Source organism: Cyprinodon tularosa, unplaced genomic scaffold (genome assembly GCF_016077235.1).
Source record: "Cyprinodon tularosa strain WSP-4 unplaced genomic scaffold, ASM1607723v1 ctg30, whole genome shotgun sequence".
Lineage (NCBI taxonomy): Eukaryota > Metazoa > Chordata > Actinopteri > Cyprinodontiformes > Cyprinodontidae > Cyprinodon > Cyprinodon tularosa.
This window is the reverse complement of record NW_024039008.1, coordinates 1,094,749-1,114,910: the sequence shown is the minus strand read 5'-3', so window position 1 is coordinate 1,114,910 and position 20,162 is coordinate 1,094,749. Positions and strand designations below refer to the sequence as shown.

The 20,162-nt window shown below is 37.8% G+C and overlaps 1 protein-coding gene across 1 annotated transcript in view; it reads right to left on the bottom strand.

Moving 5' to 3' along the window:
- Positions 1-238: 238 nt before the first annotated feature.
- igfbp3 (insulin-like growth factor binding protein 3) overlaps positions 239-20,162 on the bottom strand; it is a 28,677-nt gene continuing 8,753 nt past the window's right edge. The window contains exon 4 of the mRNA XM_038291568.1: positions 239-1,235. Within this exon, the coding sequence (XP_038147496.1) occupies positions 1,113-1,235 (123 nt within the window). The 3' untranslated portion in view covers positions 239-1,112. The remainder of the gene's footprint in view (positions 1,236-20,162) is intronic.

Genomic DNA, 20,162 nt, shown 5'->3' with positions numbered 1-20,162 from the left:
ATGTGCAACACTTGGTCAACATGTTTCTGTTTTAAATGTGCTATATAAATAAAGTTGATTGGGTTGGATGAGATGGTTCTCAGCGCCTCTCTGCTTGCGTGAATTGAAGTACACACAAATTTTGGTTTTGTGTGCGAGGCGGCAAAAAAAAAAAGAAGGAATAAAAGGAGTCTACATCTGCACCCTCAGGGCTAAGCCCCTGATCTCCTAGAATCCTAGATCCGCCCCTGGTTGACACACTTGTGATGATGGAAGATAACTTTTTAAATTCAATATGTTGCTTGCATCATAATTAACGAGCATGAAAAACAAAAGGCATTAAAATATGTTAAGGCACTAACTGCAGAGTTTGCCTCCAGCCTTGCACATGTGTGACAAACAGCAAAGAGTCAAGAAACAAAGGAGGTGAGTGCGCTCAAATAAAATCAACTCTGCAGTTCCATATACCTTGCAATACAAAATAAATCCTGAGCAAGATGTTGTCTTTTTCTGCAAAGTTTGATAGAAAGGGGTCTAAGAAAGGGCAGCTGTTTTGAGACAGCATGCTTTCACACCATCTTGCAGACAGACAGCTGTGATAACGTAGGTTATGCAGGTGCTCGCAGATTAAAAGACAAACAAACCTCGCAGTAACACATGTGAAACAAACACACGTGATAGATTGTGTTGGTGCAACTTTTTTGGAGGGGGGCGTGGTCTCAGTCATAAACAAGTCTTCTTTAAAGTGAGTGGGAAATTCCCTCCTTCCACTCCCTCTTTAAGAATAGTGCAGATGATAGGATTCTTTTTCATCCCTACTGTTCTTTTTCACCTTAATTTCTTTTTTAATTGTTTTTTCTGTCTTTTGTATATTTTATTAAAAGACTGAAGGTCCCCTAAATATGTGACAGCTGTAAAGTTCAGGAGGCTGTGCTTCACCCCTTCCCCTCCCCTTTCAAAGGACCAAAGTTCTTCAAATGTTTACATCATTCTAAATTCAACAGTAAAAACAGGCCCTCATTCTTTTCCCCTTGTTCCTTTCATTTTGTCTCTTAATCCCTCACTTGTTTCTGCTGTTTTCCTCTCTCCCTCTCTCCCTCTCCATCCACATACTGTCTTATCTATTCTCTTTCTCATTTACTCTCCAGGTGATAGCACTTTGTCTTGCCCTGCTTGTCATCGTAGCCTGGGAGACGCTGCCCGTATTTGTCCACGCACCAACAGAAGCCCCGGTTCCTTCCTTTGGATGGACGGCACTGCAATAAAAAGCAAACAAAAAAATAAAACAACATACATAAGAAATAAGAAATTGCATCGTAAGAAGCCAGCTTCCATTAGGTTATTCATTAGTTACAATACTTTGCAAAAGTATTCTATTAGGATTTTCTGTCTTGAACCAAAGGAAAGGAAAACAAAATCATACAATCAAACACAGAATGCATAGCTCTGTTATTTTGATAGATAAAAACCCTGCTGGAGCAAAAATGCTTAGTATGATGCTGTTAATAGCATGATTTTGAAGGGAAGCATCACGTTTTTAGTATGATTCTCTGACTAAAATTTCTGACACATGTAGCCCACAAACAAATAAAACTCCAAATACGAAGCTCTAAATTCCTTGTGCAAAGAAACAGCCTGCACATTGAGACAGCATGTTGCAAATATCCCCTAATCTTCTGACAAGACGTGTCTTTTTATGGTTGTTAGTCACTCATGAAAAGTAAGATTATTAGAGTTTACAACTACAAGTAATGTGTTTTTGTAAAATTCTTGGAATTGAATTACCAGTTTTTAAGTGATATGTAATGATGGGAGATGTAGCATTTTAGACTGGTTGCTGTTCTCCCACTGCCACTAATTTGAAAGACATTTATAGTGCCCCATAAAAGACATTCATAGAAATTACCCCAAAAAATATGCAAGCTTTAAAACTGCTATAAAGATGCACCGAAGTGTATCATTTACATTTCAATATCATTTTTACTGTACAAAAAGAAAAAATATCCCCAAAAAAGTAAAATATACATTAAATTTAAACTTTACAAACTTTTTTAGAACAACAAAAAAAAAGATGTATCTATGTACACATGAAAAGAAGATTAGACTATTTCGTTTTGCTATAAATTTAAACAAAGGACAGATTGTTTTTATGCTGTGGCTGAGAATTTATTTTTCATTGACGTATATGTGCACTGACATTAAAATAAATTTATTTTTGGTGTAGCTGTTTCAGCCTGCTCATGAGAATGATCAAGTTTACATATTACTTTTAATGGCTATAATTCAATCTGAATATAAAAATCTAGCTGAACTTTTTTTAAGATTGACAGTGGTTTTAATACAGGCTACTGGAGGCTACACAATATTTGCATTCAACTATCCAGAAACCTGTAGAAACAACTGCAAGGACATTTAATTTTATCATGGTCAATATCTTGAAAAAATTGTGTTTCAATTTATATATATATATATATATAAAGTTTCATTTTAGGCATTTGAATTGGTAAAAAGAGAGAAAATGCCACAGACTGTAATGATGCTAACTGGCCTGTCCCTGAACACAATGTTGTTCACCTTCTTTCACCTTCAATTTCAGCATTCAGATCTACTGTTTAATGCTGAAAGAACATGGAGAACACAAAATAATTTAATTTACTGCAGGATTTTTCTTGTTTATATTTGGGGCCATATCTTTCCTATTTCTTTTAGGGCCCCCCTCAATAAAAGGCCCTTGGAATATTCCTAACACCCCCCATACAGTGCCTCTGCTTGGTGCATATTGAAGAAAGATCAGAAAGCTTTAGTTCAGTGTGTCAATTTGAGTGGAGGTTTGTATAGGACCCAAATCAGAGAGGGAAGATAAGGTGGTTTCTTGCAGATTTCATAATTAGAGTGGTGGCAACAGAAGCATAAATTAAGCAATAACTAAACAGGGAGGAGTACTGTAAATGAATGGAGTAATCAATTGATGGGGAGCAGGTGTGAACAGAAGTATCTAGAAGGGAGCTAGGGGGAAGGGAGAGAGGCACCAGGGGGCAACAGAGAGTAACCAAGAAATAAAACAGTGCTTAAATATTATCAGAAAATAACTTAAATTACTCTAAATGGAAATATAAATCAAAGTGTGACTGAAACCTAAAGTGAAAACTTGAACAGAACCAAAAATCCATATCAGATCATGACAGAGTGGGTTTCAGACGTGTGAATACTAAGCTATTAAAAATCCTTTTCATCATTTTGTTTGATAGTTAAGGCAGTTTTATTTTCTGAACAAAGCAGGATATTGAAATTGATGTGGTGAAACAGATAATGATATGTAACATGCTGTTTGTGACTGTAGGAAATTTTTTAGAATATATACAGTGTGCAAATACACACATACATAAATAAGTTTAATAACCAATGATACCTTATCCTGTCCTTCAGGTTAACTTCTTGCAGTATTTGTGCATTCAAAGACTCATGAGAATACAGGTTGCCCCTGCAGCCATCGGAGACAAACCCAAAACTAGTGGGAAAATCATATTGCAGTAGTATGGTTTAAGGGGGGATATATTGCTGTGATGGAAGCAAATGTTTGCTAAGCCCAGTGGCAAACCAAGATAAACAACACTTATGTGTACATGCAGCTAATGCTTCTGTTTAGTCACAATCCATGAATTTATCTTTGAAGGAGGAACAGCAAGAGTGTCACAAGCATATTGCTCTGGTTTCTCAAGACAGCTTTAACATTTTCATTTGTTAACACTGATTGGCTAAAACCACATTTTGGTAGGCTGGCACTGGGGGGCCGCTTTGCCCAATCAGCCTGGAAGGTTCTTATAAATTACCCTCCTTTCCCTAGCAATCTCAGATTTATGTGTAGATCTAAACACATTATCAATGTGGTTTGCCAGGGTAATGCTACCTACATTTAATGTGGAAAATAAATAATTTTTATGGGTTTTTGTTAACTAATTCTAGACTAAAGCTGTAAAATATTGAATATTTCACATAAACTACTATGCATTTTCATCCAAACGACTAAAACCAACTTCAACTAAAATGGCAGCCAAAACCAAGAGTATACCACTCTCACTGATTAGGCCATATCTTGGTTTGCCTTTAGTTATATATTAAACAGTACACTGTTGGAAAGTTGGATTCCAGTTTAGTACCCAATGTCATTGGTACACTAAGGTTTTTTAGCAAACCTTTGAGTCTTTCAAAACCTTTTTTTGATTTATACTTGGATTAAATCACACACAGACTAGGGTTAAGGTTAGACTTGCACTTGGTTGTTAAGGATTTCCGAGTAAAGTTTAAATATACCCCATCATTTTGATTTTTACGTGTAAAAGTTTGACAAAACCATGTATTATTTTTTTAACATCTGACAGCTTTCATTCCTTTATGGTTTGTCACAAAACCCAGATAAAAAAAATAAATAAATTTGTGGTTTTAACATCACAAAATGTGGAACATTCAACTGGTATGCACAATTTTACAAAGCCCTGTAAAAACAGGAAACACACATAGGACAGATGTTGTTTTATATTACTTTAGACACTTTTTTATTATACTTTTGAGCAGGACTTAAAAAATGGAAAAATCTCATCAATCACTGTGAGAGGAATGCATTGTTGCCTGTAAGTATCTCTGTATTTTTACATATGGGAACATTGAAGAATAAACAGGATAGGAAAAGCAGCTGTGTCGTTGCTGACAGATACAGGAATATGCTTTTTTTGGAGCAAAGCATTGGGGAGTTTCTTTCAGGCATCTATATGAGGCCAGCATATTGCAAAGTTTGCCCAATTTGGACTCTGCTGAGGGGTTTACTTCAGGGAAAGCAGGTTCATTTTGATAGAGAGGCTCTTGGAGTGATGGAGTGAGAACCCTCGAGTGTGAAGGTAAACATAAAGTTGCTAAAATATTTGCCGAGGCCAGTAGGAGGGCTGCAACGATATCTTTGCTGCTATTCTGGGAAGCTGGCAGATACCCAGATCTCATCTGGAGTTGATTATTCCCTGCATGTGCACATGGGCTCACATAAACATGCAGCAGCAAACATGAAGGCTGCCCACAAACATGAGTTGTATGAACTGTGCATAGACATACCTCCCACCTGCTCACAGACATTTAAGCAGTAATATCAGATGTCCCAACGGGGGCCAAGCTTTGTAGGGTGGCAACTTTATAAGCTCTATTTAGGTTGTATTGGAAGCCATACAATCAAGTAGGGGTACACTTTGGCTCAATTTATTCCCCCTGCTGTCTGAGTCTACTGTGAACAGGAAGGAGCACAGCCAGGACAAGGTTTGTTGGTGAGTAGTAACAGTATCCAGCTAAAACACAGCACAATTTGATAAGATTGGATCTCCATGTCATCTAGGACAACTTTGCGAGAAAATTGTTGAGCTCCACTCCCAAGCAGAATAAGAGACAGAGTAATGTTCTTCTTAAAAAATCAAGCATAATTTTCATATAAAACAACATGCATAATCAATAACATAATTCAGAAGTTCCCAATCTACTTTGTATCGATTTTGTAAAAAAAAAAACAAATACAAACAAACAGTGAATTAAAGCTATTCAGGTCAGGCCAGAAGTAGGAAGCCTGCAAAAAACAAAACAACAAAAAAAAAGATAATAATACTGATAAGATTATGGATGGAGAGGAGTTCGGCATACAAGCTCTCTGCTCCAGTCGCCCCTTAACAAAACTGCAGATCAACAAGACTATCAATGGAAACCTTATAGTAGAGGATGAGTTTCTAAACGTCCTTGTAGTTAAAATTAGAACCATGTGAAAGGATGAACTTGAGCTGCTTGCTTCAAACACATTTGTGGATGAAATCCTCTACAAAGGTCCTGCTTGAGCCATGTCACAATTCTAAGCACCGGTAATGTGGCCCTTACAGGAAATCAGAAAGGTGTGAACGCCATTAAAAGTTGTTTAAAGCTTATGAATGAATGCAGGGAAAATATACCACTCTTTATTTACTTTATTTCACTTACTGGATTAGCTACCGCCAGTGAGTGTTTGCAAAGCGACAATTGTGGCCTGAAGCATACAATGGCACGCCAAGTGGATGTCGGGGAGAAGTTGCGAGAGGTTACTACTAATATTCACCAAAGGGTTGCAGTAAAGGAGCAACATTTGTTGCCCTGCACCAGGGAATTGAAAAACACGGATATAGATCTACTTCACGATTTCCCAACACCAGTGATTTGACATCAGTTGGGGACATCTCTGGAGTATTGACAGCATATGTCGATTCTTCAACTTTAAAGCTAAAAATACAGTTTTGACCATAAATGGGACCAGTGCAAGCTGTTCCAGGACTACTGAAGTGACTGTCTTGGAACTTGGTATTAAGTATGGCAGATGTATGAGAGCCAAGAACCATCATGCCCCGCCAAACCAGCCTGTTTAGCTTGAGCATAGAAGCCCAGCGCCCATTATTGGTAGCGGTGTGCAAAGCACTATAAAAGTGGTTAGAACAAAGCCTGTAACTGTCTTTGCTACTAGATTTCTTCCAGATCTTAAGGATGAGAAATTAACTAAATATCTTAAAGAAAAATTTGAATGTGATACACTGTGCCAATGTATTGTTACTAGGAACTCAAGATACAGCTCCTCTAAAAACAGTGTGGAGTTTGAGAACTTTGCAGAAATGTATGACCCGGAGCTGTGGTCTGAGGGTTGTATTGTGTGGTATTAAGTAAGAGTCACAGAGTGTGCCCAAAATGTCCCAAGGCTCTGGAGTGACCATTTCCAATGATTCTACAAGACTGAATGCTGCAGCAGTAGTGCTATACCCTATAGCTGCCGGGAAACTGTATGCGTTGAATACAGCAATGACAGAGCATAACGTATGACAGTGGGTAAGCTGTAATGATATCCTTTGCCTACAAGAAATGTTGTTGTTAAAGGAGAATTTGTGGACATTGAACTCTATCAATTACTGTTTCTGTGGAGCTGCTGAATCAACTGTGAATCGCAGGAGGAGTAGCCATTCTATGGCACAAAAAGCTCATTTTAAATGCCATCAGAACTGGTATTGATTAGTGCTTTGCTCTACATGTAAAAGTTGCAAACAGATAACAGAAGGATATTAACAGAGACGGAGGCCAACATAAGGCAGCGGTTAGTGTGGGGAGCCCACTCCAAGTACCCACAGAGGCACAACCCAGTAGGGCTGGAGATAGCCCTCTCCAAAAAAAGTTAGAGCAGGCTGAATCTTAATGAACTGACTTGACAGATCAAGTTTTGAGCTCTATTTCCTTGCTTAATAATATTGTAAAACCACTTTTTGAGTCAAATTAATAATATAAAATGATATTTGTACACTCACCTTTAGTTACTGTTGTATCTGGCAGCCCAGCGTAGTGGAATCCTGCTGCACAGGACCCCACCCCTTCAAAAATCCTGGAAAATTTGTGAAAGACCTGAGTAAATTTGTATGGAAATGTGCCTAGGGCTTTAAAATGTCCAGTGCCTCTGAAAAGCCTTGGGCTCTTTAAGTTATAATAATAAAAAAATATGTATTCGAACTTTTTAAAGCACCAGTTGTTCATAAAGACTGGTTTCTTTATCCATAATGAGAGGATAAAGGACGCAACAGAAACAGGCATGAAACATAAAATGAAAAAATATGATTCGATTTGCTGTGCCTACTGCTCTATCCACAAAAATGTTTTTCCAACCATCACTCGCAGCTAATTAGTGTCTTTTTTACAATAACTATTGTGTGCATTAAGCCTTTCAAGAAAAATTAAAAGCTTTTGATAATAGATTTACTTTTACAAGATGTGGCAAGTGTCTATCACCAAGAAACTGTTCTACGCACATTTGTTCGATCTGAATGCAAACGGCGCTAAAGCAGAGACATGAATTGACACAAAAACTCCTCATACTCTGAAGCAGGCCGACAGACATGCTTTTAGAGAGTGACCGGGTGTCTGTTTCCGGCATTCATGTACAGCCTAAGTGCATGATCAAAGGCAGCTTTATAGAGACAGAGGCTTATTAAAATACCTCACCAAGAACTACTGAGGCAGTCTGGCAAGTAAGTATGCTGCCCAATATATCACATTCTTAAACTCCTGCATTATCAGCATATTTTCAGCAGAAAACTTTTTCATATAAACAGTCTTTATGCATCTAACTCCAACTATTACCCATTTTTATTCCGTACCCCCGACAGGGCTATCGTCTAACTGTCTGGACGACTTCTATTTCAGCCTTGACAGAGCAGATGAGATGGAAAAATCAAGCTAAACGATGATAGAGTCCTTAATGTGCATGGATTGTGTATTTGCGTTCGTAGGTGTGTATACCAAAGGGTTGAAAAGCCAAGACAAAGGCACAAGGAGGAGGAAGAGCAAAATGTGCATTCCCCTGTTGCTTGGCTACCTTTGAATTTCTGCTCATGCTCTTGGTCATCAGTGAACTATTAACAGTCATCTCAAGCAATCCGTTATCTTCCACTTTGCTACACACAAAAGCAAATGAATACTGCCATACCGTGCAAATATTACTTTTATGAGCCTTTTCTAAAGGTTCATGTTTCTGCAGGGTAAAACATGTTTTTTTCTTAAGAAAATATTGTCAAAACTGTATAACTTTGGCAGTACTAAGTTATGAATCAATACTAAGTTATGAATCAATACTAAGTTATGAATCAATATCAAGGTTTATTTGACTTTTTAGGCATTGCCCTCAAAAGTCTGGATCAAGGTTTGCAAAAAGTTTGTGCAAAGAACTGAATTTTATAAATGTGTATCTGGATTATGTCGCTGAAGGAAACAACTCCTTCAATACAAATTTTCCAAACCAAAGTGGAGAGATGTAAGAAATAAAACACTCCTACTCTTAGTATATAAAAGCATGTGGACAACCATATTACTTATACGGTGTAGCTCAATATGAGTAACCATACCTTTGCCTTATTACTGTCAGATCTATCATGAACAGATTTAAATGAAAGGTATCTGAGAACATAAGGAAGGTTAAAGATGCATTTACAGATGCATTTCCATCGCGTATTGTGAGTGGTTTACACAGGTATATATGAAAGTGGAAATTTACATCAGATGTTGCAAAGTATGCTGCAGCAAAGGGTTTGTGAGCAGAGAAGAACTTTTGCTACATGGGTTAGCATTTAATCAGTAATATATGGATAAATCATGAAATTACCAGTAACATATCAATGTTTTGATAATTTAAAAGTCAGAGTCTTGATCTTCTGATTAAATATTGAAAACTTTTGTTTGTCACAATTATATAGAATTTCTGATTGAGTGTACAGGAATGACCAACTTTATGTTTTTTATATATTAATTTGTCGAAAGAGCCCCTAGTAGAAGGCACACTACCCTTCCTTCTGCTGGTTGATAAGGTGTTTGCAAGAACAACTTTGACACTAGATGTTTTTTTCCTCTTTCTTCATTGCCTAACAGTAGTTTATAAACATATATACAGTGATGGGCAGTAGCGCCGCTACATGTAGCAAAGCTATTAGTTTAACTACATTTTCCAGTAGCTTGACCGTAGCATCGCTGCTTTATTTATGAAGTAACTTTCCTGTAGCGACGTTATTGTTTTGATCAAGTAGCGACATAGCGTCCACAAACGCTACAAAATCCAGGGCATAACTAAGAAATGAAACCAGGTTTTCTATTTTGAAACAACAATCAGCCACAAGCTACTGTAAATGGCAGTTCCAGCTGACGCTCTTATAAGTGGCGTAGTAGCACAGGCACACTCAGTAGGGTTAAACAAGCACACCCTTTCCGAGTCTGTCAATCTATTGGCTGGAATGGTTGCTAGGCGACGATCCAACTGCAATCCGAGAGAGCAAAAAAAAATCCGCAAGCAGAGCCTACGGGTTTGCGAGCGTATCTGAGACTCGTGCAGAGCGCGGATTGTGCGCGAAGAGAAGGAGGCAAGCGAGAGGAGAAAATATCTGTGCAAGAAGCATTAAATCTGAGAGAAGAAACAAAGAGAGAGAAGAGAAATTTTAAAGAGAGAGCGCATGTTTTGAGTGGGAGCATTATAAGTTTTGAGTGCAAGAAGATGAAATTCTTTTCTCAAATTGAAATTATGTGCTCTTGCATTATGGCAGGATAATTCTCCCATATGTGCCACTAAGATACTCTAATTAGAGAGCAGTAGTGAAACTTCGATATTGTATTTTCATGGCCTAGTTTATCTGACAGGATGTTTACATAAATCTGTTTTTAGGCTTTGCACAGATAAGATTTTTTTATTCATGGAGGAACAGCTCTACCGTATATAAAATAAATACATAAATAAATAAATGCTCAATAAATAAATAAATAAGCATTCAATTAATTGCCCCCAAAAATACAATGAATAAATATGTAGGTGGAAATTAAATTATATGGTGAGGCATAAATATATGTATCACTTAATTAGCTTCTTTATTTTTTCACATTTTTTGTAAACAGTTTCATTTGTTACTTGAATCGACTGTTTAATTGAGGTCTGAAGAAGTTTTCTCTAAGGGAGACCCTAAAGAAATAAGATGCCTTTTGTAGGGTTTTGTTTTCCCTAGAGATAACCATTTAATGCAAACTCATAGCCATGTCTCCATGTGTAGAACAATACACAGTACCTTTAATTTGGTTCTAATAACATCAGATTGTTTATTAGTTTGTCTACTAGTAATTACTTCAGTTTTTATTTTAATGTGCTGATCATAAAGCAATGTTTACACTGTGTTATGTAATTGGCTGATCTTTAATAAATGTTTTAAAGCTACAGTGTGTAATTTTCAGCGACATCTAACGTCCAGACTGCAGACTGCAGCAGCATGAACATCTCCCCCCCACCGCTTCTCCCCCCCAACAGTACGGCAAGCGTTACGGGACAAAATGTCTTCCACGACGTCGGAATCACCTACCTTCTCAAGTGATGAGGTTTGTTTACATAGATAATTTTACAGATAGTATTTCATTAGTCTGTGTAGGGTATAGATTTCATGTAGACTTTAGATAATAAATATACCCGTTATTTTTTCTACGTCGTTGTGATGTTTTGGTGAGCTGCTTTGCATGGTGATATAAACAGACGAAGTAATTGTAGTCATTAGTTTAATAGCGAGATTGTGTTCGCTGGAAGAATATATATTCCCCGTTTACAGAGTCCAAGTCTTGTTCGTGGCACGGGGTTACAAGGCGAGGAAGAGGGAGAGGAAGAGGGCGAGGAAGAGGGAGAGGGCGAGGGCAGAGAGGCCGGGGTGGGCGTGCAGCCAGGGCCAGGCGAGGGAGAGGTGCCAGCGAGGTGAATAGAGCAGAGGAGGAAAGGCTTGAAGATCTCCAAAGGAGCCGGAGAGAAGTAACCGAGGTATATATCTAGAAAATTATTTTACAGATAATTACTGAATCATTACCTGTGAAACGTCAGGGACGTTGCTGAATAAGTATACTGGAGAGTAACAGCATCATCGCGCAGCATGTTATTGTTTTAGACAGGTCTGAGCATCCTGTACTCCAAAAACTGCAGTGATATTAGACAATAGTGTGTGTAGGATTAATTACCTGTCCAAGAGAAAACTGGCAGCGTCACTTTGAAAACCTTTTTCCTCCATCAGTGACTTCCATCGTGTAAATGCCGTGCCAAAGTTGATCCGTGTTTTTTGTCGTTTCTTGTCACGCTTGCGTTTATTCTCATCGTGTTTCCGCTTCTTAGATGACGGGGGTTCGGTGTCCGCCGCTTTTCGTTGTGATACAGAGTAGGCATGATCCTCCATTCGTCTGATGTTTGGCCACACAGTGCCAAAGAGTTTGCAAAGTCACTCACACCTGCCGCCTTGTTAACCTTTCATGTTACTGAAGCGCAGTATACCTGCTTCTTCTTCTTCTTTGGTTTCAGGCAGACTAAACGCTTCTCAGGCATAATACTGCCATCTACTGTTCAGTACCGTCTCAGTTAATCTCTCTCAACTTGCCGTAGTTATTTTCGAGCGTAATGGGCGATCTCGCAATCGCTAGTTTGTTGCCTCTGCGCTGCCGTAGCGCAAAGATGTCTGCCTCCATGGCTGCGAGACCCGCTCCTATGTAATTATAAATAACGAAATCTAAGGCAACGCAAATATTATGGTTAAAAGGCTGAGCTCATAGGTGATGATAAATAACATAGTTATGTATAATATATTAAATTTCTGACTTTATATCCCTGTAATTATTACACACTGTAGCTTTAACTAGTGCATCAGACTCATTTTGAATTGATATTAGGTTGGTACAACGTTAAGTAGCTTCTGATGTAGTTAAGCTACTTTTAACACATTAGTGTAACTTAGCTTGCTATAATTCTTTAGGTGGTAGCTTTGGTGTAGTGAAGCTTAATTTATTGTTAAGTAACTGATAGCTTAGCTCACTACACTGGACAAGTAGCTTGCCCAACACTGCATATATACGTGTATGCGGGCAGGTTTTTTTTTGTTTGCTTTGCAAAAAAGATTGCGAAAATACCAAGCAAAACACACCATGGCCTGATCTGAAGATCTTCAAATATAGAGAAGAAAAAATGTTATTCCATCTATCAGTTGGAAGGGGTGTTAGAAAGCCAACGATGAGTGATTATCAGAAACTGTACAGAAGTTCACCATTCCAGAAACGGGTGGTCTATAAAATTTTCCCAAGGGACTTTAATGACTCATCCAGAACACTATCTAAAAATCTAAAGTACTGCAGCACTTACTTCTCTCAGCTAAGGTCAAGATTCAGTATGATAGACCTTATGAAAATGGATTCCATTTGAAAATTCCAAGGCAAAAACTTCTGCCTAAAAGAACACAAACACTCATCTCAAATTTTTCAAGAAATATTTTGATTGTCTGTAAAACGTTTGGAATGTGTGCATTTGGTATGAAACTAAAAACATTTTAATAAGAGAAGATTAAGCTGGAAAATAAAGATTACAGTATGATGGTATTTTTGTTGCCGTTGACTGCTTTCCAAAATCATGCCTGAATTGCTGGAACCCATTCCTGGAACCATTAATTCTTTTATGCAACTGGAGAATTATCCACAACTCACTAAAAGGTCAACCACATAAAAGAGTTCAAAGTCAAATCGAATTTAAACTTGATTTGATGACAAAAAAGCCCTGTGATGGGGCTGATATAATATAACTAAAAATAAAAAGAATAATTTTGGCCTGCAAAATCTTTCCACAGAGCTACATAACACAACCAGTTTTTACAACCAGGATTTCTTTGTCTCATATTAACATTTTTTGTTAGTATATTTTCCTTACACCATGTCATATATTCTGATGCACCTTCTGCATGGAGCCACATGTTCTTCTCATACATGTATGTGCTCTCTTTGGTTACTTTAGCATCCTTTCAAAGTCCAAACACATGTAAATTGGTTTCAACAATATCGCCTTTGGATCTGCATGTGTCCAGTATGTCTCTTAATTTTACTGTAATAAACTGGCAGCCTGTCCCATTACCCTTTAAGGATAAGCAGGAAGAAAAATCGATGATGATACAATGGGTAATAAGAGAGAAAATATTTTGCTTAGGGCCTGAATATACATTGAAAAACTTGAAATGTTTTAATCTCCTTAAGATAACAAGTACAATCACATTGGTTGTGGTACAACAAAGGTTGTTGCTGGTTGGTGCTCTGTGCTCCTACACTTCCCCTAATCCAGGGGCCTCAAACTGGTTCCAGAAAGGGCCCTGTGGCTGCAGGTTTTCTTTCCAACCAAGCAATGGCACATCAGACTCTGCAATCTGAACTTGATGACTTGATGAGTCTGGTGTGCTACTGCTTGGATTGAAAGAAAACCTGCAGCCACACGGCCCTTTCTGGAACCGCTTTAAGACCCCTGCACCTAATCAATTAAAAGTCTCAACAATCTATTCAGATATCCCTTAAACATTTACATTAGTAAGAAACATGGCAAAAAAGTACTATAAATTAGGAAGAAAAGGCTTCTTCAGTTATTTAGACTTTCTTATGCAAACAAGCTTGTTATAAACATATTTTCTGATTGTTGCAAGCAATACTGTGTTTGTATTAGTAAGCATTAGTTTTAATCAATGTCTGAACTTTTTTAAATGAAATTGTTACAGAAAGGCAGCCCTTTTAAGAAAAGCAATAGTGAATCGTTTTGAGTGGATGAATACCCATTAATCTTGTGAGATTAGAGTCAAAACTGAGGGTTGGGTAAACCCTTGTTCTCTGTGCTCCTCACGCTCCTAGCAACAGCCGTGGTTCAACACGGCTGTCACTAGAAAAAAAAACATACATGCTGCACATTCATAATGCTGCCTTTATGAGACATGTACACATGTGTTGTGTGTATGAATGCGTGCTCTTGTGACCCTGGTCTTTATAACTAATGGCACCACCGCTGGGCTCCACGGACATTAAAAAGAGCCTGGTTCGACCACAGGATAAACACAAGCTCATAAACTGCAAGGTGTGTGTTTGTAGGTTTAGGGGCGTGTGTATTTGTGTAAAAGAAGGTGCATCTGTGCATATGTTCACAAATGTATTGGCAGTAGCTGCAGGGTATTGCTTTTTCTAAAATAAAATGATAAAAAAAAGAGAAGTTAAGTTAAGTCAAGGACTTTTTATGAGCAAACAAGAGCACACAAATGTTAAAAAAATATGATTAAATATTACTTGACTAAGTTTGTATGGTTCAAAACTGTAATTAGAAAAAAGTGACATGAGGAAATTAAGAAGAATGATATGTTATAAGGATAATAATAAGCTCAGAATAGTTTTATGTGCTTAGCAGTCAGTTTAGGGTTTGATGGCTAAATATTTTTGTCAAACTGCATGAACACAGTTAGAGGTTACACAAACACTCAAAACATTTACATACAGATTTTCTATATTTTCCTCAATTTTTTCTATTCTGAAGAAATTTTATAAAAGCAGATTGGTTTGTACAGACATTTAAAAAAGTGAAGGAATTAACAGAGAAATGTTAAAGGAATAGTACACCCAAAACATGATTAGCCTTCCTTTTCTACTCACCCCCATGCTGAACAACACTCTGGAGTACTTTTTTGATATCTCAAATGCATCTGGAGATCTGGGAGGCTTCTTGCTGTCTGCTGACATTCAAATAATGGAGGTCTATGGTGCCCGAGACAGAAAGGTCCATAAAAGTCCACAAAAAACGTGTCAATATTCCTCCATACTGCTCGTCCAATGTATTCCAAGTGTCCTGAGTGGGTAGCATCCAGAATTTACTCGAAACGAAGTCATTTAGAATGTTTTTAGAGCATAAACAGTAGTGTATAGGATTTCCTGAAAGCGCGCACGTGCGCGATCACGACGCTACGGAAGCCGGCAGACCAAACCAGCGCATTCAGCTCGGCAAAGAACTCCTGCTCTTCCTCAACACTGAAGTCCTCAGACATTTTTCTTTCGTTGTTTCTTTCTTTGCACAGGTAAACAGCACATTTCTTCTTCTACGCTTGCATTATTGGCAGAGCAGACGCTGAATGCGCACTTTCTTCTGGTTTGGTCTGCCGGCTTCCGTAGCGTCATGATCGTGCATGTGCGCGCTTTCAGGAAATCCTATACACTACTGTTTATGCTCTAAAAACATTCTAAATGACTTCGTTTCGAGTAAATTCTGGATGCTACCCACTCAGGACACTTGGAATACATTGGACGAGCAGTATGGAGGAATATTGAAACGTTTTTTGTGGACTTTTATGGACCTTTCTGCCTCGGGCGCTGGGCACCTCCATTATTTGAATGTCAGCAGACAGCAAGAAGCCTCCCAGATCTCCAGATGCATTTGAGATATCAAAAAAGTACTCCAGAGTGTTGCTCAGCACGGGGGTGAGTAGAAAATGAAGGCTAATCATGTTTTGGGTGTACTATTCCTTTAACAAACGCCCCCTGAGGTAAAGCTGGAGTGGTCTGTACTATATTATTTGCAATTTGGGTTAATTACAAACATCTGTATCATTCTTTAAAAAATATCACAGTTTATGTTCTTATGTCTTCAAGAGCTACCCATAATGACAACCATGACTGTTAATCTCTGATGCAAAGTTAAAAATATAAATGGTGATGAATGTACATCAGACATGAATGAAGTCAGTAACTGGACTTATGCTTTGACTGAACTACTGCAATCAAACTTAACAGAAGGTTGGAAGGTGGTATGCTGACAAGGCTCTGTGCAAACTCTTCACTCTTCTCTAGCTGGATCTAGCATGGTGGCTAATTGCTCAACAAGTGTGCAGAGGAAACTGGTGATTTGCTGGTAATGTGATTATAGATTGTTGACTGTCTAGAGGCTTATTGTTATGCAGTGTTATGGAGTCACAGCAGTGTAGCTCAATAAAGTAATTTATAAATGAAAAGTGTGTATCTTTCTATTTTTTTTAAAGACATTTTTAGTAAGAATAATTACTGCTTCACTCTAAGCAGAGGATCAATAAGGTCATTTTTTGTTTCCCTTTCAAAGGTGGGTTTCAAAGCAACGTGGAGTCGATCCATTTAGTATTAGCTAAAAATACGCTTTACCATAAAATACACTGAAAACATTATACTGCTAGGAGTAGAAAAAAACAAAAACTGCCTTGCCTTGTTTTCTCATTACTGTCAGACAAGGAAGCAATATGTTTGTGGTGTTTCTTAAAAATGTATCTGCTTGTGTGTCTACAGTTTAATATTACCATCTGGGTTTTCCAAAACGTTTAAAGTCGGAATTCTTTGTGTTCTCTGCGTAAACTATTAAATTTGAAGTAATAGAAAAATTATTAGTTATTTAAAAAGGTTATTATACTGGCATTTAAAAAATAGGCTCTGGTTTTATTAGGAGTCATATTCTATCATTTAACCTAAAAGGACTGTTTAGAATAGGATACAAAGTTAGATCATTTAAATGGTGGACAGAAGTGAATGTTACATGTCTCAAGCATCAAAATGACAGCTGAGCTTTTTCTGTCAAATTTTATTTTTGCAAAATATAATGCAGCACTGTAATCTGCTTAAAACTCTTACTCCTAGTGCTTATATTACTTTCTTGTGATACTAAAAATAGCTTTTTTGATTTTTTTTTATGGATCAGAACAACTAGACATTCAATTATTATTAAAGTTAAAAAAATTACTGGCCTTTACACAAAGCTACAAAGAACATGCTGCTTTTTTTATTACGCAACATTGACGAGGGAAAAACAGACTTTGTTTAAAAAAAGTTGGAAGGAAATCTGGATTTGAAATTTGGGAAGGGAACAGAACCAAAAAGAGAGACAGAGTGAAAATAGATGTCTGGGTCTCCGAAAGTTGGTCAGTTATTATAAAGCCATTGTGGTCAGAGAGTACGTTTATACAGATCCCTCTGAGTCACGCTCAATAAGTCAGCCCTTATGGGCCTGGCACTGCCATCACCCAGTGAAGGAAGAAGCAAAAGAGTACACAGGGACCTGGCTCGCATCCTTCACACACCACCTCCTCCTTCTCCTCCTCTTCCTCTCAGACACTCAGACTTAACTTTAACAATGTACACGCAGACACTGCCCGCCCAATCACAACCCTCTGCAGGGTGATCCTATGCCAAACAAGGAAGGAAAAGCCAGGTGGGCGGAAGGGCAGGATGGATGGAATGATGGAGCCAGCAGGAAGAACAAAAGGCTGGTGTATGACTGTAGGCAAGGCACAAAGGGGGGTAATGATGGGTGTGTGCTAAATGATGAATAAGAGAGAGTGAAGCTTTGAGGGGTGTAATGAGCAGGTCAGTGTTGGTCCATGCAGGATCTGAACTGGGAAAATGAGCCAATTCATATAACATCAGCTAAAAATAGGTTTCTATGTGCCACACATAATACCAGAAAAGAGAAAACCACACTGACATGTCTGCAGATTTCCTCTTTTTGATCTTTGCATAACCAGTAAGTACAGAATCAGCTTCCATGACTTTTGTGACTCCTTAAGAAAACAACTGTTTAGGTTTTTGAAGTCTTTCTCTTCTCTTATAAGATATCTGAGCTATAAACACAAGCACAACATTAGACATAAATAAAGAAAAGAAAAACAGATTAGTTAAAATCTTAAACTCTTGGATTATCGCTAATCTGAAGAGTTTGTCACAGTAAAAAAAAATCTTAAATGTGACAAACTTTTCAGATTATTAATGAATGCCAATGCGCTCCCGCACAATGTTTAAGCTTACACCATTTTTTGCAAAGACCTTACTTTAAATGTTGTTTATCTACATGATAGCTATGTGGTTCTCCATTGTCTCATTTTTAAAGCTATCATTACAAAATATGGTGATACTGAAATGTATGGTTAACATATTTTTTGAGAAAATGCGTAAATATAGAAAGACAACTTTGACAAAAGAGTATGTGACTCTGCGTTAGAAACGTTTTTTTATTCCAACTTACCTGTGATATTTTTTATGATATCAATTAAATGACTTACCACTTTATAAAAAATATTTCAGTGCTCTGGGTGTCCCCAAGTGGTCAGACAATTATTTGCCAAATGAATCAGATGGCAGTTAAACTGTTTAGTCCTCTCTTACAGTTTCAAGCATCCAGCACACTGAGGTGAGTGAAGTGTTTGGAGAGTATCCAATAAGATCAAGCAACCATACTGAAGTTGGAAAATGAATGCAGTGATGCTTATAAGGAGCAATTTTTGTATGTATCCAAACATTTTAGGGCAGATTTGCTTATCTGGTAATTAAATGATCCATACTACAATGTGAATGCAGTGCAAAGCAATGAAGGAGCATTACATCCTGGGGATTTGGACTATGAACACAACCTAACGTTTCAAAAGGGCACAGAAGCTCTTATTCTTCATTCAGAGCTTGAGGAGAGCCCACCTGCCCCCACACAACCTTCTCGAGAAGCAGCATAAGGAGCATTATGAGCAGCTGTCTCCCTGTTTGGTGCGGAGGCTGCAGCGCCTCAGACTGGAAGAATGTGAGACGAGTGGTGAGAACAGCAGAGAGGATCATCAGGGCTGCACTTCCCTCCATTAAAAACATTTCACCACAGCTCTGCGTGTCCCGAGTCCGTGACATCATCAATGACCCCTCACACCCCTATCATGGACAGTTCTCCCTGCAGCCCTCTAGGAAGAGGCTTTGCAGCATCCGATGCAGGTCCAGCAGATTCTGCTACAGCTTTTTCCCCACTGCCATCAGACAGCGAAACTCTTGAAAAAAACTATAAATCAAGTCACAGACTCTGCATCACATTGATAACACCAAACCAAAAAGAACTCAACTCAAAAAATGTTTTTCTACTGCATTTTTGTACCATATATATTTTTCTTACTTTCTGAAAGCTGTACAAAACTAAATTTCCTTTTTTATACACTGTGTGCATACAAACTTAGAATAAAAGTTGTCTAAGTCTACTTTCAAATACAGAAATGAAGGACTAATTCAATGGTATCAAGGGAATTTAAACATGAGAAATAATGCAATTGGTCTACCTGATCCCTGAATTTACTAAGGAGCAGTAAAACAAATAGCAGCTTAAATCCACCGGAGGTCATCCATTAGGCGGCAGCTGAAGCCTTTTTTTTTTTTTTTCCTAGAAGTAGTCTGTTCACCTTTTATTTCTTGGAAAAAATAAAAAAAGGTTACTTATTATTTTATCTGTGACTTTGTTCTTTAAAAAATGTAGATGCAGAGAAAAAAAAACAGTACAGTAAATCATTGAATGTCTATAACCCCTCAACTGTACCCATGCCCTGCCTTCTTACTCCCTTCACAGCACTGTCACCCTAGATGATTCACACAGCCTCGTGTTTGCAAAGTTCCCGGTCATAAATCTCTGCAACACACCTTAAAGGCACATCCTCTTGGATAGATTTACCACAACATGTCTGCTTCCCTCACAAAAGTGCGGCAGGACAAGGCACACTGCTGCCCTACAGAAACCGACCCACACGAGAACCATAACTTTTACTGGTGAAAAGTTCATGGGATAGTTTGCTAGAAGGAATTCAAATGAAGACCAGAGAATTTTTCAGGATCTTTGTAGCAGATATTTATATATACATCAAAAAAATTAATTTCTGAAAGGTAGTCAGAAGAAAAATTTAAAAGTTAATCAATCTTTTAAAAGTTGCCCTTATGAAGAGAAAGTGGTGTATTTCCATTTTAGCTTTATAAATGATAAATATAAAATTCATGTTGACTGTAATCAAGCC